Here is a 25,150-nt window from a genome sequence, read left to right on the forward strand (position 1 = left end):
TGGCCTGAGCTGAAAGCAAATGCTTAACCAACTGAGCCTTCTGATTTCTGCCTTTTAAGAAATCATTACCAGGCATACTGAAAGACAAAAAACACAGTTTGGAGAGACTGAACAGCATTAGAACCAGAGTCAGATATAGCAAGAAAGTTCGAATTTTCAGACTGATAATTTGAAAACTATGGTTAATATGCTAAGGAGTTTAAAAGGAAAAAAAATACAACATGGAAGAACAGATGGATAATATAACCAGAGAGATAGAAAATATAGGAAAGAGTAAAAAAAGAAATGCTAGACTTAGAAAACACCAAGAGAAATGAAGAATGTCTTTGATGGGCATGGCTGAGGAAAGAATCTCTGAGCTTGAGCATATGACAGTAGGAACTTTCTCTTCTATTCCTTTCTGTTCCTTGCTATATTCCTTTCTGGTCCTTTCTTCCCAAAACTGAAAAGCAAAAAGACAGAGATATATAAGAACTGTGAAACAACAACAAAGGATGTAATATACACATAATGGGAATATCAGAAGGAAAAGAAAAAGAATCAGAAACAATATTTGAAGCAATAATGATAGAGAATGTTCCCAAATTAATCGGAGACACCAAACCACAGATCTAGGAAGCTCAGGGAATACCAAGCAAGATAATGTCAAGAAAATCTCAGAACAACTAGGCATACTATTGTTAAACTTCAGAAAATCAAAGATTAAAAAAAATCTTGGAAGAAATTAAAACTACCCCCCTTACAAAAATAAAAAACCTTACCCACAGAGGAACAAAGATAAGAAACAGATCTGATTTCTCCTCAGAAACCATAAGCAAAAACAGAACGGCATGAAATTTCCAAAATGTTAAGAGAAAAAAGCCTAGAAATTTTAAACAAAATTTTTAAATATTTATTTTTTAGGTAGTGTCTGCAGCCAACATGGGTCTCAAACTCACAACCTGGAGATCAAGAGTTACATGCTCCACTGACTGAGCCAGCCAGGTGCCCCAAAAGGCCTAGAATTCTATACCCTGGAAAGTTATCTTTCAAAAGTGAAGGAGAAATAGTCTTCTCAGACAAACAAAAATTGAGGGAATTTTAACTTGCCTTGCAAGAAATGTTAAACGAAGTTCTTCAGAGAAGGAAAATGGTATAGATCAGAAAGTCAGGTATACGTCAAAGAAGAAAGAACATTGGTAAAGTAAAAACTTTTATTTTTCCTCTTCTTAATTGGCCTAACAAGTTTGTTTCGAATAATAATAGGAAAAATGTATCAGGTTGTGGGTATATGCTTATGTATAAGTGAAATGAATGACAGCACTGATTTAAGAGTTGGAAGAAAGGAATTAGTATTTTGTAACTTGCATTATCTGTGAAGTGGTAGAATGTTAATTAAAAGTGGGCTTGGATTAGTTATAAATATATGCTGTGTTCTGTAAGGCAAACACTAAAAAAAAGTTTAAAAAGAAGTATAACTGATATTTAAAAAAGAGAAAATGGAATCATAAAATTCTCAGTTAAAACTCCAAAAAGTAGAAAAAGTGTAGAAGATAAAAATAGGAGCAAAGAATGATGACAACAAAGAGAAAAGAGTAACAAATATAGTACATATTAATCTAACTATACAAATAATCACTCTAAAGTTCAGTGGTCTATATATACCAATCATAAGAAAGAAATTTTCAGAGTGGATCAAAAAACAAGACCCAAAATTATGTTGTCTACAAGAAACCTGTTTTAAGTATTAAAGACATAAAGATTAAAGTAAAGGATGGAGAAAGATATATCATGCAAATACTAATGAAAAGAAAGCAGGAGTAGCTGTATTAATTTTAGAGTAGACTTCAGGGTAAGGAAAGTGATCAGGAATAAAGAGGGGGCATTACATAATGATAAAGGGAGTAAAAAATAATCCCAAAAGACAACATTCCTTAACTGTGTATGCACCCAGCTACAGTGTGTCAAGGTACGTGTGGTAAAAACTGATAGAATTACAAAGACAAATAGACAAATCGCCTATTGTAATTGGAGACTTAATACCTGTCTATCAGAAATGAACATAATTCACTAGGCAGAAAATCAGTAAGAACATATTTGAAGTTAACAGCATCATCAATCAACTGGATATAATGAACATTTATAGAATATTTCATCCAACAGCAATAAATTACAAATTATTCTCAAGTTCACATGGGACATTCGCCAAGATACATCATGTTCTGGGCATAAAACACAGCAAATTTAAAAGAATAGAAATAATATATTGTCCGCCTTCAGGTCACATTGGAATTAAAGTAGAAGTCAATAACAGAAAGGTAGTTTGAAAATGCCCCAAAATACGTGGAAAATTAAATAACACGCTTCTAAATAACATGTGGGTCAAAGAAGAAATCTGAAATTTAAAAATATTTTCAACTAAATGGAAATGAAAATCCAATTTATCAGAATTATGGAATGTAGTGAAAACTATGCTTAGGATTTTGTAGCATTGAATGCATATATTAGAAAAAAAAAAGAGGGCACCTGGGTGGCTCGGTGGTTTAAGCCGCTGCCTTCAGCTCAGGTCATGGTCTCGGGATCCTGGGATCGAGTCCCGCATCGGGCTCTCTGCTTGGCAGGGAGCCTGCTTCCTTCTCACTCTCTCTGCCTGCCTCTCTGCCTACTTGTGATCTCTCTCTGTCAAATAAATAAATAAAATCTTTAAAAAAAAAAAAAAAAAAAGAAAAATCCAAAATTAGTAATTAAGTTTCTACCTTGGGAAAAAGAACAAATTAAATCAAAAGTAAGAACAGTAATGATAATTGGAGTAGAAATCAGTGAAGTTGAAAAATAGGAAATTGGTAAAGAAAATTAAAACTGAAAGCTGATTTTTTAAAAAAGATTTTATTTATTTATTTGACAGACAGAGATCACAAGTAGGCAGAGAGGCAGGCAGAGAGAGAGAGGGGGGAAGCAGGCTCCCCACTGTGGAGATAGCCCAACGTGGGGCTAGATGCCAGGACCCTGGGATCATGACCTGAGCTGCAGGCAGAGGCTTTAACCCACTAAGCCACCCAGGCACCCCAACTGAAAGCTGATTTTTTGAAGAGACCAGTAAAACTGATAAGCCTCTCGCCAGACTAATAAGGAAAGGGGGAAAAAAAAAAGACATTGCTAGTATCAGAAGAAAAAGAGAAAACATCACTACAGATCCCATGGACATGATACTGTGCCCACAAACTTGATAACTGAGATGAAATCGATCAATTCTTTGGAAGACACAATGCATGAAACTCATGCAAGAGTAAATAGACAATCTGAATAGGCCTATATCTGTGAAAGAAATGGGATTAATAATTAATATTCCAAAGTAGAAAGCACCAGCACCAGACCTGAAGAGTTCACTGATGAATTCTCTAAATGTTTAAGTAAGAAATTATGCCAATTCTCTAGAGTCTCTAGACAGAAGTAGAGGGAATACTTCCTAACTCTATGAAGCCAATATTACCGTGATACCAAAACTGGACAAAGAGATTACAAGAAAATAAGAGTACAGACCAATATCTCTTACAAACATAGATGTAAAAATCCTCAACAAAATATTACCAAATGGAATCAAGCATTGTATCAAAGGAATTATACACTACGACTAAGTGGAATTTATCTCAGCATGTAAGACTGGTTGAACATTCAGAAATCAATTAATATAACCCATCACACTAACATACTGAAAAAGAAAAATTATGTGACCTATCAATGGATGCAGAAAAAGCATTTGACAAAATCCAGTACCCATTCATGATTTAAAAAACAAACAAAAACAACCCAACTGTCAACAAACTGGTTATAGAAGAGAACTTCCTCAAATGGCAAAGAACATTTACAGCCAACATCAACCTGCTTAATAGTGACAGACTCAAAGCTTCCCTACTGGGATTAGGAACAAGGCAATGCTCTTTTCACCACTGCTTTTCAATGTAGTACTGGAAGTCCTATCGCAATAAGATGAGGAAGGGAAGTAAAAAGTACACTATTTGGGAAGGAAGATAAAACTGTCTTTTTTTTTTTTACAGATGACATGATTGTCTATATGGAAAACCCAAAGAATCAGTAAAAACAAAACAAACAAACAAAAACAACTCCTGGAATTAATAAGCAATTATAGCTAGAGTATAGGATACATAGTTAATTTATAAAAGTCAATCACTTTCCTATATGCCAGCAATGGATGGAATTTGAAGTTAAAGATAATATCATTTCTGTTAGCTTCCCCCCTCCGCAAAAATGAAGTACTTAAGTCTAACAAAATATGTGCAAGATGTACATGAGGAAAGCTTCAAAACTCTGATATATGAAATAAAAGATCTAAATAGTGAGATATTCCATGTTCACAGGTAGAATGACCTCATATTGTCAAGATGTCATTTCTTAGCTTGTCTGTGATTTCAACATAATCTCAGTAAAAATCCCAGCAAGTTATTTTGTGGATATTGAAAAACTGATTCTAAAATCTATATGGAGAGGCAAAAGATCCAGAATGGCTGACTTGGAAGTTGGAGGATGACACCATGCAACTTCAGGACTGTAAAGCTATACTAATCAAAACAGTATGGAATTGGTGAAAGAACAAACAGATCAATGCAACAGAACAGAGAGCCCAGAAATAGACCCGCAAAGCTATACTTAGTGGAGCATTGACAAAGGAGCAAAGGCAATACAATGGAGCAAAGAGAGTTTTTTCAACAATGATGCTGGAACAACTGCGGACCTACACCCACAAAAATGAAGCTAGACACAGATAAATTAACTCAGACTGGATCACAGACCTAAATGTAAAACACAACGCTATAAAACTAGAATATAATGTAGGAGAAAACCATGATAATCTGGGGTATACTGATGCCTTTTTAGATGTAACACCAAAGACATGAGCCATGAAAGAAATACTTGATAACCTAGACTTCATTAGAATTAAAAACTTCTGCTCTGGAAAAAACAGTGTCAAGAAAATGAGAAGACAAGCCAGATTGGGAGAAAATATTTGTAAAAGACCTATCTGATCAAGCACTGCTATCCAAAGTATCTGAAGAACTCTTAATTTGAGACACAATAGGGCACCTGGGTGGTTCAGTGGGTTAAAGCCTCTGCCTTCGCTCAGGTCATGTTCCCAGCATAATCCCACATTGGGCTCTCTGCTTGGCGGGGAGCCTGCTTCCCCCTCTCTCTCTGCCTACTTGTGATCTTTGTCAAATAAATTTAAAAAAAATTTTTTTTAACTCAATAGTAAGAAAATGAAGAGCTGAAAATTGGAGCAAAAGACTGACAGACGCCTTAGCAAAGAAGATATGCAGACGGCAAGTAAACATGAAAAAGATGTTCAACATTGTATGTCGCTGGAGAATTGCAAATTAAAACAGCAGTGAGATATCAATACACACGTATTAGAATGGCCAACATCCAAAACACTGACACCAGCAAATGCTGGCAAGGATGTGTAGCAACACGAACTCTCATTTATTGCTGGTAGGAATGCAAAATGTCACAGCCACTTTGGAATACAGTTTGGCAGTTTCTTACAAAATTAAACATACTCTTACCGTGTGACCCAGCAATTGCACTTATTTACCCAAATAAATTGAAAACTTACGTCTACATAAAAACCTGCCAACAGATGTTTTTAGCATATTTATTCATAATTACCGCAACCTGCAAGCAACCAAGATGTCCTTCAGTAGGGGGATAAACTGGTACATCCAGGAATATTACATATATTTTTTGTGTTACGAGAAAATGTTAGTGTGAAAAGGAAATGAGCTATCAAACCATGAGGAGACATGGAGAAACCTTAAATGCATATTACTAAGTGAAAGAAGCCACTCTGAAAAGGTTGCATACTGTATGATTCCAACTGTCTAACATTCTGGAAAACGCAAAACTGTGGAGACAGTAGAAATATCTGTGGTTGCCAGGAGTTGGGGTGGGGGAAGAAGGGATGAATCACTGGGCACAGAGAATATTTAAGGCAGCAGTACTATTCTATATGATACTACAGTGGTGGGCACATGTCATTATACATTTTTCAAAACCCGTAGAATGTGCACCAACAGAAAACCTAATATAAACTGTGGACTTTGGTTGGTAATGATGTGTCACTGTGGGTTCATTAGTTGTAACATTTACCATCGTGATGGGGGATGGTGGTAGTGGGGGAGGTTGTGCACCAGTGAGAAGAAGGGATATAAAAGAATCGTTACTTTCTGCTCAATTTTGCTGTGAACCTAAAATAGCTCTAAAAAATAAAGTGTAACAATAATTGGAAAAATAATGCTTGTCACAGAACAGTGGAGTTCTAAAGTTCAACAAAAAAACTGTCAACACCAAATCCTATATTAAATTTTACATCTAAAACTATCCTTCAAAAATGAGAGTAAAATATGGTCTCCTGTGAACAAAGATGAGGTAATCTATTGATTACAGACTTACCTTTCAAGAAATACTGAGGGAGGGGCGCCTGGGTGGCTCAGCGGGTCAAAGCCTCTGCATTCGGCTCAGGTCATGATCCCAGGGTCCTGGGATCAAGCCCCGCATCGGGCTCTCTACTTGGCTGGGAGCCTGCTTCCTCCTCTCTCTCTCTCTCTGCCTGCCTCTCTGCCTACTTGTAATCTCTATCTGTCAAAAAAATAAATCTTTAAAAAAAAAAAAAAAGAAATACTGAGGGATCCTCTAGGCCAAAAGGAAATGACTCCAGACTGTAAGTTGTTTCTACAGGTAGAAATAAAGAGCCCTGGAAATGATTAACTTGTGGGTAGCTATAACAGACTGTAAATATGTTTTCTCTTAATTTTTGTAAAAGTTATAAGATCGTATTAAAGCAGGAATCATTATTAACACTGTTGGGTGGACAAGATGTTTAGATGTAATCTGTGTGATAATAAATTCAGGAAGGCGATAGCCAGAATGGGGTGTTGGATGTGAAGATTGTATAGGGCTGCTGTTTGACTATGGGAGTGGCCGAAGTAGGTGGAGGAGTGGTCACAGAACTAAGGCACAGGAAGGGGCACCCATTTGCTGGTAAAATCTCCAAGAATTCTGGTGACAGGAAATGTGCTGGAGAGAGTTAACAGTGAGTAGCTAAAAATCTTTTGTAAGTAATGCCGGGGTGTGGGGGATGGTGGTGGCCAAGAGGAAAGCAGGTGATTATAAGAAGGGGCAGTGTGTGACGTAGTCTGACAAAGAAGAGGCACAGCTGGGCAGTTTTAGGGAGAAAGGAATAGTGAGGAGCAAAGATGGCCCCACTGTACCTTCGAGCCAGTTTGTGAGGGGTATGGGGGAGAAGACAGCCACCACTGCAGAGGTCTGCAGGGTAGTCTGTCCGCAGGAGGAGCCAGACATTGTTGGAACAGGATGGTGAAGGGGCTGTCCAGAGTAGAAGATGTGAGTTAAGATGCAAGTGATTTCGCTGTTGACTGACCAAGAGGACCACGGGTTAATATGGGGAAGGGTGGGAGGTGGGGTCAGAAAAGGGAGTGCACAGAATGGTTTGGGAGCCCGGGGATGTCTCAAGAGACCTGGACTTCCTCTGGTGACTGATGTAAACATCTATAAAAATTATGATGAGATTGGTCTCAGTGGTCCCAGGCATATGGGGGTGGCGGGGTTGGGTATTGCGGTGGGGGTGGGGGTGGAGGGTCTTGCTGGGAGCCTCTTCTGGGCTTCTGTTGATGGAACCTAGAAAAAAGGCAGTTACCCCAACCCTGTGAATGGAGGTTGGCAGATAGCCCTCGTTACCCTCAGAGTCGCCCATCTCTGTTAGTCGACAATTACGGAGATCTTCAGGGGCTTCTAACTTTAGTATCAAAATCATCAGAGGAGGGCATCAAGAGTCCAGATTCCCACCCAGGTCCATTTTTTCTGGTATTACTGATTTCAGAGATCTTTACTGGGTGGGGCCCTGGAGCTGGATTTCAATCGGTGCTTCTAATATAGACAGAGATTAGGAGAGGATGAGTAATGTAGCTTGGAGCAAGCTCATTTGGAAAATACAGCAGGAGGGGGAAGCCTGGAAAAGTCTGGTGATTTACTCTGTAGTCACCTGGTCTCAAGTCCCAGGAAAGGTCAAAATCAAGACCCCACCTGCCATGCTGCCCCAGATAGATGGCACCGTAACTTAACATTGGTCAGTTTGTCCCCTATGGTGTTCTACTTGGGGTTATTAAGAAATAACCATTAGCTAATGTTATTTTGCAAAGTTGATACTTTGAGTGTAGCTAATTGTTCACTTTAGCAAAGTTGAGAGTGAAGTAGAAGTTATGTAAATGCTCAAAGATACACAAAACCAGAATAGTATGGTGAACTCCCATATACCCTGTACCCAACCTCAACAACCATCAGCATTTTGCTGGAAGGAAAGAGACAAATCTTTCATTTCTTGGCTCCTAAAATTGGCTTTAAAATTTGTTTGCTTTTACTTCATTCTGTGGCTAAGCTTATTAACTTTTATATCACCAGGGAAAAAAAAGAAAGCTTCATTACGTAACAGTGTATATTTTAATGCAGTTTAAAAGGTAGCCCTTATACTGTTACACGCTCACAGCAAATATAGTGAATGTATAAAAGATGTTTTCAATTGCAGGTGTTTTTTCTTTTAATATAGATTCTGGAATTTGCCAAATATATATTTTTAAAGCCTGAAGAGGCTCAGAGAGAAGAGGAAAAATATGTTTGGGGAAGAGCAGGAAATCAAGGAGTAGTTGAAATAAAGTTTATTGACTCCCTACCATGGACCTGTCCTGAGGAGACATAGCTGTGTCTCAGGGAGCAGTTTGCTAGGATGCTGAAAATAAAGTGATCGGGCACTCGCTAGGCTATTTTTAAATGAAAGCTTAGAAGTTGGCTATGGAAAACCCCTCTCAGGTTATTATGCTCTTTTTCTCCTTTTGCCCTTTCAGTTTGTGAAATTCCTTCCTTTATGTTTTCTAGCATAAAAGTCAGTGCACTACAAGTTTTAAGTAGAAGCACTGTAAAAACTGCTTCAGAGTAAAGAGCATTTCCTAGTTAAATTTCACAATAATGTTTTTCAGTTCTAAAAATAACTTGGAATTCAGGGTGAAGCATCATCCTAAATGAATTACAGTAAGGGAGATTGTCTAAGATAGACAGTGGACAGGGACAGATGATTTATCTAAATCCATGAGGAAACTAAGACAGTCATTTCTTAGAATTAAAGATAATATGATTTCAACCACAAGCCTACTTGAAATTGGGCAGCATTTGTGTTTAATCCTTTGTGGCTGACATACTTATTTTTTTCTTTTTTGTTGTGATAAAATACAATAAAGTTTACCATCTTTATTTAAAGATTTTATTTATTTATTTTTAAGATTTTATTTATTTATCTGACAGAACACGAAAGAGAGGGAACACAAGCTGGGGGAGTGAGAGAGGGAGAAGCAGGCTTCCCGAGGAGCAGGGAGCCCAATTCGGGGCTTGATCCCAGTAACCTGGGATCATGACCTGAGCTGAAGGCAGACGCTTAACGACCAAGCCACCCCGGCGCCCCAATTACTGTAGCTTTGTAGTAAGTTTCAAAATCGGGAAATAGGAGTCTTCCAGTTTTGTTCTTTTCAAGATTGTTTTGACTCTCTGGAGACATTTGACATTCTATATGAATTTCAGGATGAGTTTTTCTGTTTTTACAGAATGTCTCTGGGATTTTGATAGGGGATTGCATTGAATCTATAGAGCACTTTGGGTATTATTGTCATTTTATAATATTTAGTGTTCCTCTCCATGAATATGGGATGTGTTTCCATTTATTTATATCTTACTTAATTTCTTTCAGGACTATTTCATAGTTGTCATTTTTACAAGTCTTTACCTCCTCAGTTAAGTTATGAAGTGTTTAATTTTTTCAGCTATATTGTAAGTGGAATTGTTTTTGTAATTTCCTTCTCAGATTAGTCATTATTTGTACATAGAAATACCAACTGTTTTTTGTATGTGAACTTTGTAGTTTGCTACTTTGCTGTATTTATTTATTCTCACACCTTTTTGTGTAGTCTTTAGGGTTTCCTATGTATAAGATCATATCATCTATAAATGGAGATAATTTTACTTCCTCCTTTCCAATTTAGATGCCTTTTATTTCTTGCCTCATTCCACTACTGTGTGGTGAGTGGGTATCCATGCTTTGCTCTTGATCCTAGAGGAAAAGCTGTCAGTCTTTTACCATTGAATATGATGTTCACTGTGGGGTTTTCATATATAGTGTTTATTAATTTGAGGTAGTTTCCTTCTATTCCTGTTTTGTTGAGTGTATTTATCATGAAAGGGTGTTAGATTTTGTCAAGTGCTTTTTGTTATGTCAAAACAAAACAACAAAAAGCACTTGACAAAATCTAACACCCTTTCATGATAAATACACTCAACAAAACCAGTAAAGCCATTGGATCTGAGACTTTTTTCTTTTTCTTTTTCTCTTCTTAGAGAGAGAGAGAGGGCATATGCAAACAGCAGGGAAGAGTGAAGGGAGAGAGAGAGAATCTTAAGCAGGCTCCACACTGAACGTGGAACCTGACATGGGGCTCGATTTCATGACCCTGAGATCATGACCTGAGCCAAAATCCAAAGTTGGATGCTTAACTGACTGAGCCACCCAAGCGCCCCCAGCACTTTTCTTTGTTGACATTTTTTATTATAGATTCAGTCTCTTTAGTAGTTATTGGCCTATTCAGATGTTCTGTTTCTAGTGATTAAGTTTTGGTAGGTTTTGGATTTCTAAGAATGTGTCCGTGTCATCTAGGTTATCCAGTTTTTTGGTGTATAATGTTCATAGTACTCTCGTAGTCCTTTTTATTTCTGTAGAATCAGTAGTAATGTCCTCACTCTCTTTTCTGATCTTAGTAATTTGAGTCTTTTCTTTTTCTCTCTCTTTTTTAGTCCATTTAGCTAAAGGTTTGTCAATTTTGTTGACCTTTTGAGAGCATAACTTTTGGTTTCATTGATTTCTATTTTCTATTCTGTTTCAATTATCTCTGCTCTAATCTTTTTTTTTTAAAGATTTTATTTATTTATTTGCCAGGGAGAGAGAGCGCGCGCATGCATGCACAAGTGGAGGGAGCGGCAGGTAGAGGGAGAAGCAGGCTCCCTGTCAATCAAGGAGCCCCACATGGGACTTGATGCTGGGACGCTGGGATCATGATCTGAGCTGAAGGCAGGTGTTTAGCCATCTGAGCCACCCAGGCATCTTTGTGCTCTAATCTTTGTTATTTCCTTTCTTCTACTAGCTTTGTCTTTAGTTCTTTTCCGAGTTGTTGTTTGTTTGTTTTTTTTAATTGTGGAGTTAGGTCATTGAGATCTTTCTTGTTTTATAGTGTACATATTATAGCTATGAATTTACTCCTTAGCACTCTTATTGTTGTATACCATAAGTTTGGTATATTTTTGTTTTCATTTATCTCTTAAGTATATTCTGTTATCTCTTGTTACTGATTTTCAGCTTTACCCTATTGTGGTCACAGAAGATACTTTAAGGGTGCCTGCGTGGCTCAGTGGGTTAGGCCTCTGTCTTCAGCTTAGGTCATGATCTTGGGGTCCTGGGATCGAGCTCCGCATCAGGCTCTCTGCTCAGCGGGGAGCCTGCTTCTCCCAGTCCCTCTGCCTGCCTCTCCTACTTGTGATCTCTCTCTGCCAAATAAATAAATAAAATCCTTTTTTTTAAAAGATACTTTTTATGATATCTTTTTTTTTTTTTAAGATTTTACTTATTTATTTGCTAGAGAGAGAGATAGCACAAGTGGGGAGTGGGAGAGGGAGAAGCAGTGATGTGGGACTTGATCCCAGGACACTGGGATCATGACCTGAGCTGAAGGCAGACACTTAATTGACTAAGCCATCCAGGTGCCCTGATATCTGTCTTTTAAATATTGAGACTAATTTGAGAATTTGTGGCCTAACATATGTATATCCTGGAAATTGTCCCATGTGTACTTGAGGACAATGTATATGGTGTAGTTGTTGGATAGTGTTTTATATGCCTGTTAGACCTAGTTGGTTTATTGTGTTAAGGCCTTTATTTCCTTATTTTGGTTGTTCTTTCCATCATTATGAGTAAGATATTGAAGTCCCCAACTACTCTTTTATTTATTTTTTAGATTTTATTTATTTATTTGACACAGAGAGAGAACACAAGCAGGCAGAGTGGCAGACAGAGGAAGAGGGAGGAGGGGTTCCATCCCAGGACCCCTGGATCATGACCTGAGCTGAAGGCAAATGCTCAAGTGGCTGAGCCACCCAGGCACCCTCAAAGTACTCTTATAGGACTGTTTTACCTTCATATACCTTCAAAGGTTTTACTTCATATATTTAAAGTCCATTTTTATATGACAATAGTGTAGCTACCCCTGCTCTCTTACTGTTTAGATGGAGTATCTTTTTCCATCCGTTCACTTTCAACCTCTTTGTGTCTTTGGATCTCAAGTTAGTCTCTTGTAGGCAACATGCAGTTGAATTGTGTGATTTTATCTGTTCTGTCAAATACTGTCCTTTGCAGAGTTTAATCCATTTACATGTAAAGTAATTACAGGTAAGGAAGGATTTACTTTTACAGTTGCACTATTTGTTCTCTGCTTTCCCCCCCCTCATTTCCTTTATTATTGTCTTTTACATTTAGTGGATTTTTTTTTTTGCAGCGAAATGTTTTGATTCTTTTTTCATCTCCTTTTGTGTTTGTTCTGTAGTTATTTTCTTTGTGGCTGCCATCAGGATTATGTGTAACATCCTAATGTTGTAACACTGGAATTTGACTTTATACCAGCTTAATTAACTTCAATAACAAACAGAAATTCTCCTTTTACAGCTCTCTCTCCATCCCTTTGGTTGTTGATGTCACAAAATTACATCTTTATACATTGTGTGCCCCAAAGACTAAAGTGGTAATAATTTTAAATGCATTAGTCTCCTAAATTATGTAGGAAATGGGGCACCTGGGTGGCTTAGTTGGTTAATCGTCTGCCTTCGGCTCAGCTCCTGATCTCAGGGTCCTCGGATTGACCCCCATGTTGGGCTCCCTGCTCAGTGGGGAGCCTGCTTCTCCCTCTGCCCCTCCTGCCCCACTTGCGCACTCATGCTCTCAAATAAATAAATAAAATTTAAAAAAATTTTGTAGGAAACCAGATTTGGAGTTACAGACCAAGGTTTCAATAATATTGGCTTTTAAACTAAAAATTGTTTTTAAAAAATGTATTATTCTGGGCACCTGGGTGGCTCAGTGGGTTGGGCCTCTGCCTTTGGCTTTGGTCATGATCTCAGGGTCTTGGGATTGAGCCCCGTGTTGGGCTCTGTGCTCAGCAGGGAGCCTGCTCCCCCCGGCCTCTCTGTCTGCTTGTGATCTCTCTGTCAAATAAATAAATAAAATTTAATAAATAAATAAATAATGTATTAATCTTTTAAATCATGTAGAAAACAGGAAGCAGAGTTATGAACTATTATAATTGTTCTAGTATTTATATTTTTGCATGTATTTACCTTTACTGAAATCTTTATTTCTCCACATGGTTTTGAAGTGCTGTCTAGTGTCTTTTCATTTCACCTTGTAAGACTCCTGTGACAATTCTTTTAGTGCAGATGTTGTGATAAATTGTCTCAGCTTTTGTTTATCTGGGAATGGCTTAATTTTCCCCTCACTTTTGAAGGACAACTTTGCCAGATGCAAGATTTTTGGTTGACCGTTTTTTCTTTTAGCACTTTGAATATATTGCCCACTGCCTTCTGTGTGTTGAGAAATGTGTTGATCATCTTATTGAGGATCTCTTGTGTGTGACAAGTCACTGTTCTAGCTTTCAAGGTTCTCTGTCTTTGCCTTTAGAAAGTTTGATTATAATATGTCTTGGTATGGATCTCTTTGAGTTCATGTTACCTGGAGTTCTTTGAGTTTTGGGGATGTTTATAGTCATGTCTTTCAGCAAAGGTGGGAAGATTTCAACCACTAATTCTTCAGTATTCTCTCTGCCCCTCTCTCTCCTGTGTTTGAAGCTTCTACAGTATATATGCTGGTCAGCTTGATGTGTCTTGTGGTTTCCTTAATATTCTGCTCACTTTCATACAGTCTTTCCCCATCATTTCTTAGATTTAATACTTTCCATTGCCCTGTCTTCAAGTTTGTTTATTCTATCAGCTTTGTGCTCACATCTGCCTTTGAATTTGCTCTAATGAATTTGTCATTTCTGTCATTCTTTTCAAGTCCAGTGTTTTCTGCCTCATTATTGATATTTCCATTCTTTTAATATATTATTTGCTTGATTTTCTCTAGGTCTTTCTTTAGTTTTTTGAGCAGCGTGAGACGGTTTTAATATCTTCACCAGATAAATCTATAGTCTTTCACTGGGACAGTTTCTTTGAATGGGCCATAGTTCCCTATTTCTTCGTATGCCTTTTGACTTTTTTGTTGAAAACTGGACATTTTAATCTAATAATGTGGTAACTCTGGAATCATATTTTCTTCATTCCCTAGTGTTTGCTGTTTTTTTAAATAATTAATTAATTGGCATATTTATTTTTGTAGGCTGTCTTTGTGCCTAGGATCAGTCTGATATATGAACCCAAGGTCTTCTCAGGTCTTTTCTGAGCATGTGCCTTTCCCTGGACATTCATGGTCACTTTCTAATTTTCCCCATGTATTCAGTTGCTTTTGAATGTCCTACTCTTTAATTACTGGCTCCTAAAAAGAGAAAAGGAGGAAAGTGAAGGGAGGATAAATTGCTGCTGGCCCTGTAAGTTCCCTGGCAGCCCCCTCATCTGGAGGTGGAGAGGCTTGTTACCATGGAGGGAGGTGCAGCCACACTGGCTGCCCACCTCTGTCTGCACCTCTCTGATCGGAAGCAGCAACCCACAGTCAGGCACAAATCCCTGATATTTAGAGGACAGGGTCTTTTTTGCCCATCTTTATTCCAGCAAACTGTGTGCAAATTGCTCCAGGACCTGGTGGCACAACTGCCCTCCCAGCCACTGGGGTGGAGGTTGTGTAGCTGCTACTGTGTTTGCAGCTGAAATTGACCGAAATTAACCCCAGCTTGCCAGCTAGGGTTTTCACAAGGAACTTGCAAGCCTTCAGTAGACTCCAGCGTTCTAAAATACACGGTTCCACTTGACAGATTCTGCTGGTGCAGTCATTGAGTAGGTGGGGAGATGGATTCCTGGTGCTTCCCATTCCACCATTGTCTTAGAATCCTTTCAATGTACATTTTATTTGCTTATGTTTTTATTGTTTTTCCCACTGATATGTCATCTCCAAGAGGACAACAATTTACTGTTTGCTCATTGTACCACAGAGCTTGGAAAAATGGACACGCAGTAGGTGCTCAGTAAATGTTTGTGGAATGAATTTATACTATAGCAGATATAGTGATAATTGTGCCCAAGTTTTAGTACAGTCTTGTTTACTGTGTTTTCTTCTTATTTCTGAAGCTGATACCCATGCACAGTTCCTAGTAGATACTCGGGCGTGGGCCCTACCAGGTCCTTTTAAACACACTGGATTCTTGGAGTGCCTGGGTGGTGCAGTTGGTTAAGTGTCTGACTCTTGGTATCAACTCGGGTTGTGATCTCAGGGTGGTGAGATTGAGCCTGACTTTGGGCTCTGTGCTCAGTGTGGAGTCTGCTTAGGATTCTCTCCCTCTTTCTCTGTCCCTCCTGCTCATGCTTTCTGTCTGTTTCTCTATATAAAATAAATAAATCTTAAAAAAACTATAAACCCACCAGATTCCTGATTTTATATTTACATGGGCACCTTATCTGTCATATTCACTATTATTTTTAATTTTGTAAGGTGATAATCTAAAACTTGGGAGTCGGAAACAAGCAGCTGCTCTGGACCAGGTTGTGTGTTGTGTGGCCAGCATAGTGGTTTGAATTGTTTTGGCTTTGAATTAAAGCTTCAGGTGAGGCTTGTCCTTTAGACAGGCCACCACTATGTGGTTTTACAATGATTGTTTCTTTCATTATCACAACTCCAATAATTTAATTTTTGTGTTTCTTTGTTTATTGTCAGTCTCCCCATCTAGGCTGTGAAGTCCATGAGGACAGAAACCATGTCTACTTCATTCATCGCCTTACATCCCAGTCTTAGCCGAATCTGGTACTGGATGGTACTTGCTATAGGAGGTGTGGGTGTAAAGTCATACGTTTCATCTTTTTACCAAATATACTTAAACATGACTAGCCCTTAAAGCCACATGCCTGGCTGCCATGTTGAGTTCCTGCCCCAGCTCCTCTCTGGGGACTGCCTTTCCTCCATGAGTTGAGGATTCAGGAGCATGTTTGTGCAGGATGTTAACATGTATGAGGTGTTTCCTGTGTGTCTTCTCATTGGAATAATCATCCGCATTTTGAAATTAGGATACGTACTTACAGATCACGAATACGTTTGCCCATGTTGTACAGCAAGTACATGACATGGTGCACTTGAACCCAGCCCCCCGAGTGCCACCTTGGTGTTTTTCTGTTTGACTCCCACCGCGGGTGTACTGTCTGGTTTCTGTCAGGGCCTCTTGTGTGTTTTCTAGGAGAGAGGGTGAGATCACCCCTGCATCCTCCAGTGATACTTAAATCATTTTATAAAGCACGTTAGATGCCAAAATTGGTTTTCTGTGGCAGGGCGCTAGGCAGACATCGTGAGCGCTGTCCTTAGAAGCAGAGCTAAGGCTCTGGCCGTGGGGCCCCGCTCCCGTGTAGGGAGCCTGCACGGCAGGGTCTGGAGCTGTGCTGGCACCTCTCTTCCCGCCCTCCCTGGCTGGGGCTCTGGCAGCGTGTGCTCAGCGTCTCACTGGAGAGCGGGGCTTGCTTCCGCGTGGTTCCTCTTCCCAGGAGTGGACGCTCAGGAGCCGGGTCTGAAATTGTCTCAGGCCTTCCTTTTGGTGTAGCTTTACTGCTGCCAGCCTGCGTTCCTTTAAACTGGGGGCCCTGAGGTTGGCATCCCAAAATACACCCTCCAGGCCACTCGTCACTGACTTGTTCCGGCGCTCCAGGGAGGGCTTGCTGGCCTGAAGGTGTCCTCTGGCCTCTAGTCTTAGTCACTCTGCCCAGGTCAAGGGACCAGAGAAGACGCTGGCACTGGGACCCGCCACTGGCAAAGTAGCTGGCATCTGAGGTAGGACATTGTTCTTTCTTTCCAGTGAGAGACGGCCTTAGCTGCTGCTTCTCATACGCTTGAGACCAAAGAAGAGCAGCTTCCTTCTGCTTTTACTTTCTGAAAATAGATGAGTATTTTCAGATATGGGTCATAGCATGACCCGTAGCTTATGTCACCTTTAACAGACCAGCTGTTTAATGCTGGTCGTCAGCTAGGAAATCCAAGAGCGGTGTAGGTTTGTGAGAACAGAATCCTAACTGCTTTGGGTGATACTAAGCCACTCCGTGATGCATGATTTCAGCGACCTGCCTCCTAGTTGGAACTCCTCTCTGCCCTTTAGCCTGATTTTCTTGTGCATAACATGACAGATTATTTCATGACTCATCCTTCTTTCGGACCTGAAATCATTTTTATTCTTTAACTGTGGAGGGCTTTCAGGTACCCTCTGTTGATTTTTGGGTGTGGCTGTTAGTAGTTTAATTTCTGTGTGTGGTTCTGAGTAGCTTCCCAATAACCTGGTTGGTTTTTTTTTTTTCTTTTTAAAGATTTATTTATTTGACAGAGATCACAAGTAGGCAGAGAGGCAGGCAGAGACAGGAAGGGAAGCAGGCTCCCTGCTGAGCAGAGAGCCTAGTGTGGGGCTCGATCCCAGGACCCTGGGATCATGACCTGAGCTGAAGGCAGAGGCTTTAACCCACTGAGCCACCCAGGCGCCCCCCAGCAACCTCTTTTTATGGATGGTTCTGTTTATTTTTTATAATTGGTTGAGAGAAGAAAGGAATCTTAGGAACAGATTCCATCTGTGAAATGCAGTGTAGAATTTTGGCTAAAGGATGAGGAATGAAATAACATTAAAGTGACATTTCTGCTCAGAGTTGAGTTCTTGGAGAGAGTCTTGTTTCCAGTTTGAGGTTCCAGAAGCCCTTTTGAAGAACTTCTCAGCGGAATAAGGGAACAGCTGAATTTCAAAGTCACAGTGACAACCGTGAACTTTCTGGCTGTCCAGCCCAAGTAACACTCACCCATGAAAGGACTTTTCTACCATTTACCGTCTTTTAACTTAGGTCTAGAGCTCTGTAGTCTGTGGGATATGAAAATACAAGCAGATGAGCTTAGTGTGTGAACGCCCGAACTGTCTAACTTCTTCACGCCAGCTGATGTGGCTTATTAGCGTAAGGTCATGCTTCAGGTCACTTCCCTGTCAATTAAGAGAGTAGACAGGATTATGATCGCCTCCTTTTCTGTTAGGCGTGCACTCGCACTTCTGGACCTTGTGTGATCTGTGGTTTCTGTTTGAGGGGGGCTATCTCACCTTCTTCCTTTTCTGACCTCACTCTCTCTTTGTGACTTGTCCTACTTTCTCCTGTAGCTCACAGTGATGCTGGGCTCTCCCTTTTATGTATGAGCTGATCTACAAGGGCTAGAAATCGTGGGATAGATTTTTTTTCCCACTCCCCTTTTATACCGTCAGTCTTGCCTTCCCAGTTCTATCTGAAACTAGCAGTTAAACATTTTGGTATAAAATGCAAAATTTGTAAACATATTAAAGTTCTTCTATGCCAGTTTCAAAGAAAACTGACCCCCTCTAACCTTGTTTTACATAGGAGTTGTATTTCCTACTCTGGAAATGGGGCCGGTCGGGACACAGTTCCTTCCTTCCACTTAGAAGCTGTGCCTCTGCTTGGAGAATGCCCCCGGACACCATACCAAGGCGGGAGGGCCGAGTTACCTCCGTGTCTTGCTCTCTTGGCCACCCTCACTGCCGATGGTGAGACACGGAGGAGCTGGCCCAGCCAGCATTCAGAGACCAGAGAGGCCTGGTGGCCCAGGAGCCTGGCAGTATGGCCCTGTGCAATGCAGAGTGGAGTGACGGGAAGGTCTTTAAGAATTTTGAGAAACTCCCAGAAAGTTGGGATTTGTTTGTATGACCAGCTTCACCTGGTCAGGAAAGTGACCTGAATATACCTACCTACCCTGATACTGAGCGTAATGCTCTCAAATAAATGGCTTGCTCTGGAATGTCTTTTCCCACCATCATCATCCTGAGTTAGCTGGGCACAATTGGTGCTGATTTCTAATTTACTTTGCATTCCGATTCTGTTAAATGACTTGTCAGACTGAATGCAGATGTGCACTCTCCCCACAGAAGCCGGCCCGTGGGCCGAGGATGGATCCCATTAACCTGTTGCCATATTTGCCTCAGGCAAAGTGGTCCCCAGGGCCAGGAGACCAAGGCTGGCATGCGATGTTGTGTCAGGTCCTCAAGGAATCCCAGAAGTGTACAAGACGGTGTGTAGTTCTCTCTCTTTTCTTCGTGTCCTGGATTGCTGGCTTGGGTTGTAAAAAGGTGCATGGAAATGCAGCTTGTTGGCAGCTATCGTTGTCTTCACGGGGTGGGGGGCACCCTCCAGTTTGTTTTCATCCTGCTCCTCCCTGGGTGTGAAAAAAGGGGAGCAAGGGACACGTGGGCACTTGTCTGCTCTCTCTTGGCTGTGCTGGCCTCGGTGCCTATTAGGGTGGCCACATTTTTGATATGCACCTTGGCATATGGGATCCTGACTTCTGATGAAGTTGGGGTTTCTTTTTTCCCTATACCTTAATGTCATTAAACCAAAGGGTTTATGAAGGTATAAAATTTAAACTCCAGCAAGCTCTATGTTTAATGACTTTCCTTCATTTTGAAGAAACCAGTTTTCATAAACCGGGGACTCTTCCAGACAACCTTGGAAATCTAACTGCCATGAAACTAATTCCTGGCCTAGGAGCTTTTAGTTAGTTCTGGGTCATGATGATGCCAATGGCAACTGCATTTACTGAGCACTTACACTTTTCTAGGGACTCGCACACATTTCCACGTATTAATTCAGCTAACCTCATAACAGACCTGTGAGGTGGACACTCAGATACCCTCATTTTACAGATAGGGAGATTGAGGCCTGGAGTGGGGAGGTCCTTTACCCAGGCTGGTAAGTAAGTGGCTGAGCCAGGATGTGAATCCAGCCAGGCTGGCTCGAGGGGTCATCCTTGTAACCCCTGCAGTGCTGTCACTTTCCAACAATTAGTGTTTTCCACCTGGCCTCTGCAACCTCTGAATTTTGAGGAGCAACAGGCTGCATATTGGTCCATGACACCCCTGTAGCCTTCGGTGGAGTTCTGGCTCAGCCCCAGATTGAAGGTCTGAACCAGGCAGACTCCATAAGGCTCTGGTCTCCAGGAGCCTATGGAGGAATGTGCAGAGCTATTTCCACCCAGCTGACCTAATGGAGCTCTGCGCCTCCACCAAGGGGCTGAGGCTTGTTGTCTCTCCATGAATCCCTTCTTCAACTCCCTGGTCACCTTGGGCACTGGCCAGGCCCCGTGTAATTCTGGATGAAGCAGGGTGGTCCGCCTTGGGACCTGCCTGGTAAAGATCTGGGGTGGTGGTGGGATAGAACTCTTCCTAGACAGCCATCCTGCTGGGTCAAAAGCTCCCTACCCCCAAGTTCATTACATGAAAGTTCTGAGTTATGATTACCTTGGGGCTTACCTATGTTTTCTGTCAATTGCTATAATTTTCCAGTAAAGCTGCACTAAGAAACTGGCAATCATTCCTGCCCCCCAGAATTCACCCCTCCCCCCCGGGAAGTACTCCTGCACCCTGTGGTCTTCAGGGGCTGCCCTGTGAAGGCCCCCAGGCAGTACCTGCAGACCCACAGAACTTGGGGAGGTGCCAGTCTCTGCTCTACACCGTTCTCAGTCCCTCCAGGTGCCAGACAGAGGGTCCCTGGGCTCTAGCATTTCCCCTGGGACTCGGCCTCAGCTTCCCGCTTTGGGCAGGGGGTGGCGCCAGTGGTACCCGGTAAAGAGCTTGGCACTTGAGAGGCCACTTTAATTGCCGGTTCATCTGGTGGAGGCTTGGCACAATGGAGGGTGAGAAGGAAATGTAACCACTTAGCAGACAGTCGCTGGGGACTTTTCAGAAGTAGATTAAGTGGAGCTTGATGGGAAGCAGTCATTTTTACAGATGTTTGTGTAAGAACGTTAATTATTTATGGTGACCAAGAAATTGGATATATTTAGAAAGGCAGATGAAAAACCAAACTAAATACTGAACTCGTTGAGTTGTCAGTTCAAATGCGAGCAGAACCCTTTTGCAGTCAAGCAGTTTAACCTAGACCAGGACAGCTCACCCGATGCTGAGGTTCATGGTCAAAGCAGCTCAGCATGTAAGCGGATCTGTGTTGGACTTCAGTGGGTTCCTGGCTCTGTGGTACCCACAGAGTTGACGTTGTCTTGGGAATGGAAGCAGAAATTTTTTTTAAAATATATGGAGTTGAGGACATGGGACATTCAGTTGGTGACTGAGGGTTTTACATAGTTACTCCCAATTTGATGAGGAATTGAAAGCTTTAGGCTGGTTTGCAGCTCTACCCTTGGTTTCCAGCCTCTTCCTTCCTGAACAGGATTACTGTGCTTATAATATCCTAGTCCTGGAGGAGGACTGTGGGTGGTGGGCCTTTTATGTAATAGACTCAGCCCACTTGTCAAATAGCCTTACAGGGCATTTCTTCCAAAGTGGCAGACATGGTATTGCTCATCACTGGCTCATCCTTGACCTTCCTTTCATCCTGGGTCTCCCTCCTCTCCTAGCTTGCTTTGGGCACAGGGGTATGGGTGAGTGACAAGGAATCAGGGAAGCTTGGAGGAGTCAGGAGCTTTGGGCAGTCATGGAAGGAACTGACTGCCGCTGTTGCACAGATGTTCCTGTGCCCTGACTTCACCTGACTGAGCGTGGCTCCCTGGTGAATGCTAAGTGAGAACACACCACAGCGCATGGCAGGGTACCCCGCCTCCCAGCCTGAGTCTGGGGCAGAGGGCAGCTCCCCGCTGCACAGAATTCCCTCTGGGTGTCTGTGAGGCCTGTGGCCAGGAGGACATTTATGGGCCCTCACAGACATAGTCCAGGACACACCCCACCCAGAAACATCCATCTGCTTAGGGAGGAGTAGAAGGATTGGTATAGTGTTCTTTTTCCTTTTTAAAAAGTGTTTTTTAGTTCGCACATATACGGGTTGAGAATGATAATGGACATACTTCAGTCCCCCTCAGTAGGTTCCTGAAGGAGAATCAGGTGAGTGTGGATATGCCAGAGCCTCCTATCACACTCATGGGTAACTGGGTCCTGCGCTGAATGACTCTTTTAGCTTGTTCTGGGGTCGCCGTGTGCCTCTGAGAGGCTCGCAAGGTCAGTGACTTTGCTGTCTACTCATGTCAGTCAGAGGGAGAGAAAGTATATTCCACCGTGCCGAGGGCGTCAGCAAGATGGTTGCTGGGCTCGGAGCTAAAGTCCGCATGAGAGAGACCTGGGCTCTTTATCAGTCTAGTGGGACGGGGACTGGCAAGTCCCTTGAGTTTACTTGTTTTGTCACAAATGCATTTGGTTTGGGTTCCTTCAGGAAGAGTCTGCTGAAGGTGAAGATCATGGACTTCATTACGTCTACGGCCATCCTGCCCCTGCTGTTTGGCTGTGTGGGAGTTTTCGGCCTCTTCAAGCTGCTGCAGCAGGTGCGCATGAAGGCCTACCTCCGGAACGCTGTGGTGGTCATTACTGGCGCTACCTCGGGCCTGGGGCGAGGTGGGTCCTGGGAGCGGTGCTGTTGGCGGGACGGGGGGCGGGGGGCGGGGAGGCAGGGAACTCAACCCACACAAGAGGAGCATCACCTCCACTGCACGCATGCAAACAAAGGAAGCGGGCTAGGTGACTTGGGAACAAGAGCATGTCACCGTCCCTGGTCCGCTTGGAAAAGGCGAGAACCTAATTGTGATGAGAAATGGCCCCTGGCTTTCATCCACATTGGTGTTGGGAGGCGAAAGCCACGAGGAAGACTGACAAACTGGAGACTCTCTTTCTCATCTAAGGGGGCCCCCTCACTCCACTCCAGCTAGTTGTGGAAATTGGGGGTTTTATGTGAAGATGCCCAATTGTCAAATACAGCAACTAACTTAAAAAACATTTTTACCTCTGTGAGAGCCAAACAAAGCATGCAGTTTCCTGGATTCAGCAAGCACCCCCAGTTCATGGCCTTGGTGTCCCCTTCCCCTCACCTTCCTCTCCTGGGGCTGTGCCTGCAGCTGCACCCTGAGCGTGGCCTTGGTGGGGTTGGGAGCAGAATAAGTGATACTTCAGATACTTGGTTCTTCACATGAGTTCCACCTGATTTGGTGAACACGTTGAGGCTCTGGGTCCCAGGGGTTTTATGCTGGGACACAGGCGCAGAGCCAGTCACCACCCCCAGCCTCATACAGATGAGTCTGTAGAGCTGCCGTCATTTCCCTTCCACACACATGCACTGCCTCTGGCAGAGTGCGAGCAGCAAATGCAGGCGTGTCTGTGTTGCTTCCTTCTCAGCGTCTGCACACATACCACCCACACCAGCATGTCGTCCACAGCAGTGCTCGGTGCCCTGGGAGAAGGCTTCGAGGCACCCAGAACTGTGGTAAACCTATCTCTGCTGCATCTTTTGGTTGGGGGTAGCACAACGCAGATGGAGCATCTCCCGTTTGGGAGGCTTGGACCAGGTGCTCGGACCAACCAAGGAAAGACAGGGTCCCTTTCCTCAGGGAGTTCACAGTCTGATGGAGAGCAGCCAGGGCTTACCTCAGGGTATTGACATTTCAGTAATGGGTGTTCCCACCCAGGCCCTGTAGGAGGATTAGGGGGATGTGCTGTCTTGCACTTTAGCTCACCTAATGCTCACAGAGGATGCAGAGACTTGCCCTAGGAATTCTACACTCAAACCCCAGGTCTGATGTCAGGACTCAGTCTTGTCTCTCGTGCAGGGGAGATGGCCAGGGAGAGGAAAGCATGGGCCAGCAAGGAGGGCATTGCACACAAGCCCAGGGCAGGGAGCAGCATGGTCATGCTGGGCTGGGAAGCGCTTGGGTGTTGCAGAAACATAATGGAGCAGACGTAGCCTTGTCTGCAAAGGAAGTGGCTAGCAGTCACGGGGGAGCCTGGGAAAGCATGGATTCATTTGTACACCACTCTGATGTTTTGGGTGAGGTCTCTGTGGGTGAACCCTGGGCCTGTCATTAGATACCCAGACCCGCGTAGGGACAGCTGCCTCCAGGCCCTTTGCCACGGTCAGTCCACTGACCTTACTCAGCTACTATATATAGGGTAGTCAGCAGCCACTTCTCCTGATCTCAGAGAAGGTTTTTTTTTTTTTTTTTTTAAAGTCCTTGAAGAGTATTTGAGAGCTGGCTGGGATGGTGACTTACAGGTGCTCCCATATGTGAATGTTGGAGAAAGACCGTGTCCTCTTAGTCATTCCACATTTCCTCTTCTGGAAACCAAGACTGAAAGGAATAGACAATATAACTGAAAGAAAAACAAAACATGTGTGTGTGTGTGTGTGTGTGTGTGTGTGTGTGTGTGTGTATTTCTGTCATATATTAGGTCAGCCATTTCCCAGATTCCGAATCAGTCTGTTTATATGCTGCCCCATTTCACATCTGAAGGACCAGAACCTATGTACCACTTTCCCCTCCGGCCAGATAAAATAGGAACAGATTCCTCACCAGCCGTGTCAAGGACAAATGCCACTGTGGGGGCCACCAAGGAGGCGCTGCCGCACCTCAGCTTTCGAAGGAGGAAGACAGAGTTGCCCTCAGTGGCTCGGCTCTGCCTGCCCTGTCAGCCGCTCTGAAAGCCTGGATTCTGTGATAAGTCTTCAGACAGCGTTCTGTGTTTCTCCTGTTTTGTCTTCTATTTTGTATATTTAAGCTACATGAGCTTATTCTTATAAAACAGTAAGACCATTGACTAGAGGAACAGAATGTTCTGGATACCCACTGTAGCCAGCTTAAGCCCTGAGGTCGTGAATAACTCTCTTGATTGAACAGGCCAGGAGTGCCGGCAGCGCCGGACAACCCTCTGGCAGCCCTTGCTAGATAAATGGTACTTCGGGACTGTTTTCCTTTTTCCCTTGACCCTCCTGCCTCCCTGTGTCAGCTTTTTCAAGAAATGAAAATGGAATCCCTGCAATCTGTTGTTTTCATTTCTGTCACTCCCTACACGGACTT

General features: G+C 42.5%; 1 protein-coding gene across 3 annotated transcripts in view; it reads left to right on the plus strand.

The window, feature by feature from the left end:
* DHRS7B (dehydrogenase/reductase 7B) overlaps positions 1-25,150 on the plus strand; it is a 59,453-nt gene that overhangs the window by 15,190 nt on the left and 19,113 nt on the right. The window contains exons 1-2 of one of the 3 annotated variants that reach the window (XM_045984322.1): positions 1,041-1,178; positions 22,522-22,700. In XM_045984322.1, coding sequence (XP_045840278.1) covers positions 22,547-22,700 — 154 coding nt within the window. In that variant the 5' untranslated portion in view covers positions 1,041-1,178; positions 22,522-22,546. Of the gene's footprint in view, positions 1-1,040; positions 1,179-19,353; positions 19,376-22,521; positions 22,701-25,150 lie in introns of those variants that run through there. The other 2 variants (XM_045984320.1, XM_045984321.1) reach the window with 2 other exon arrangements.

This window comes from Meles meles, chromosome 18 (genome assembly GCF_922984935.1).
Source record: "Meles meles chromosome 18, mMelMel3.1 paternal haplotype, whole genome shotgun sequence".
NCBI classification, from domain to species: Eukaryota; Metazoa; Chordata; class Mammalia; order Carnivora; family Mustelidae; genus Meles; species Meles meles.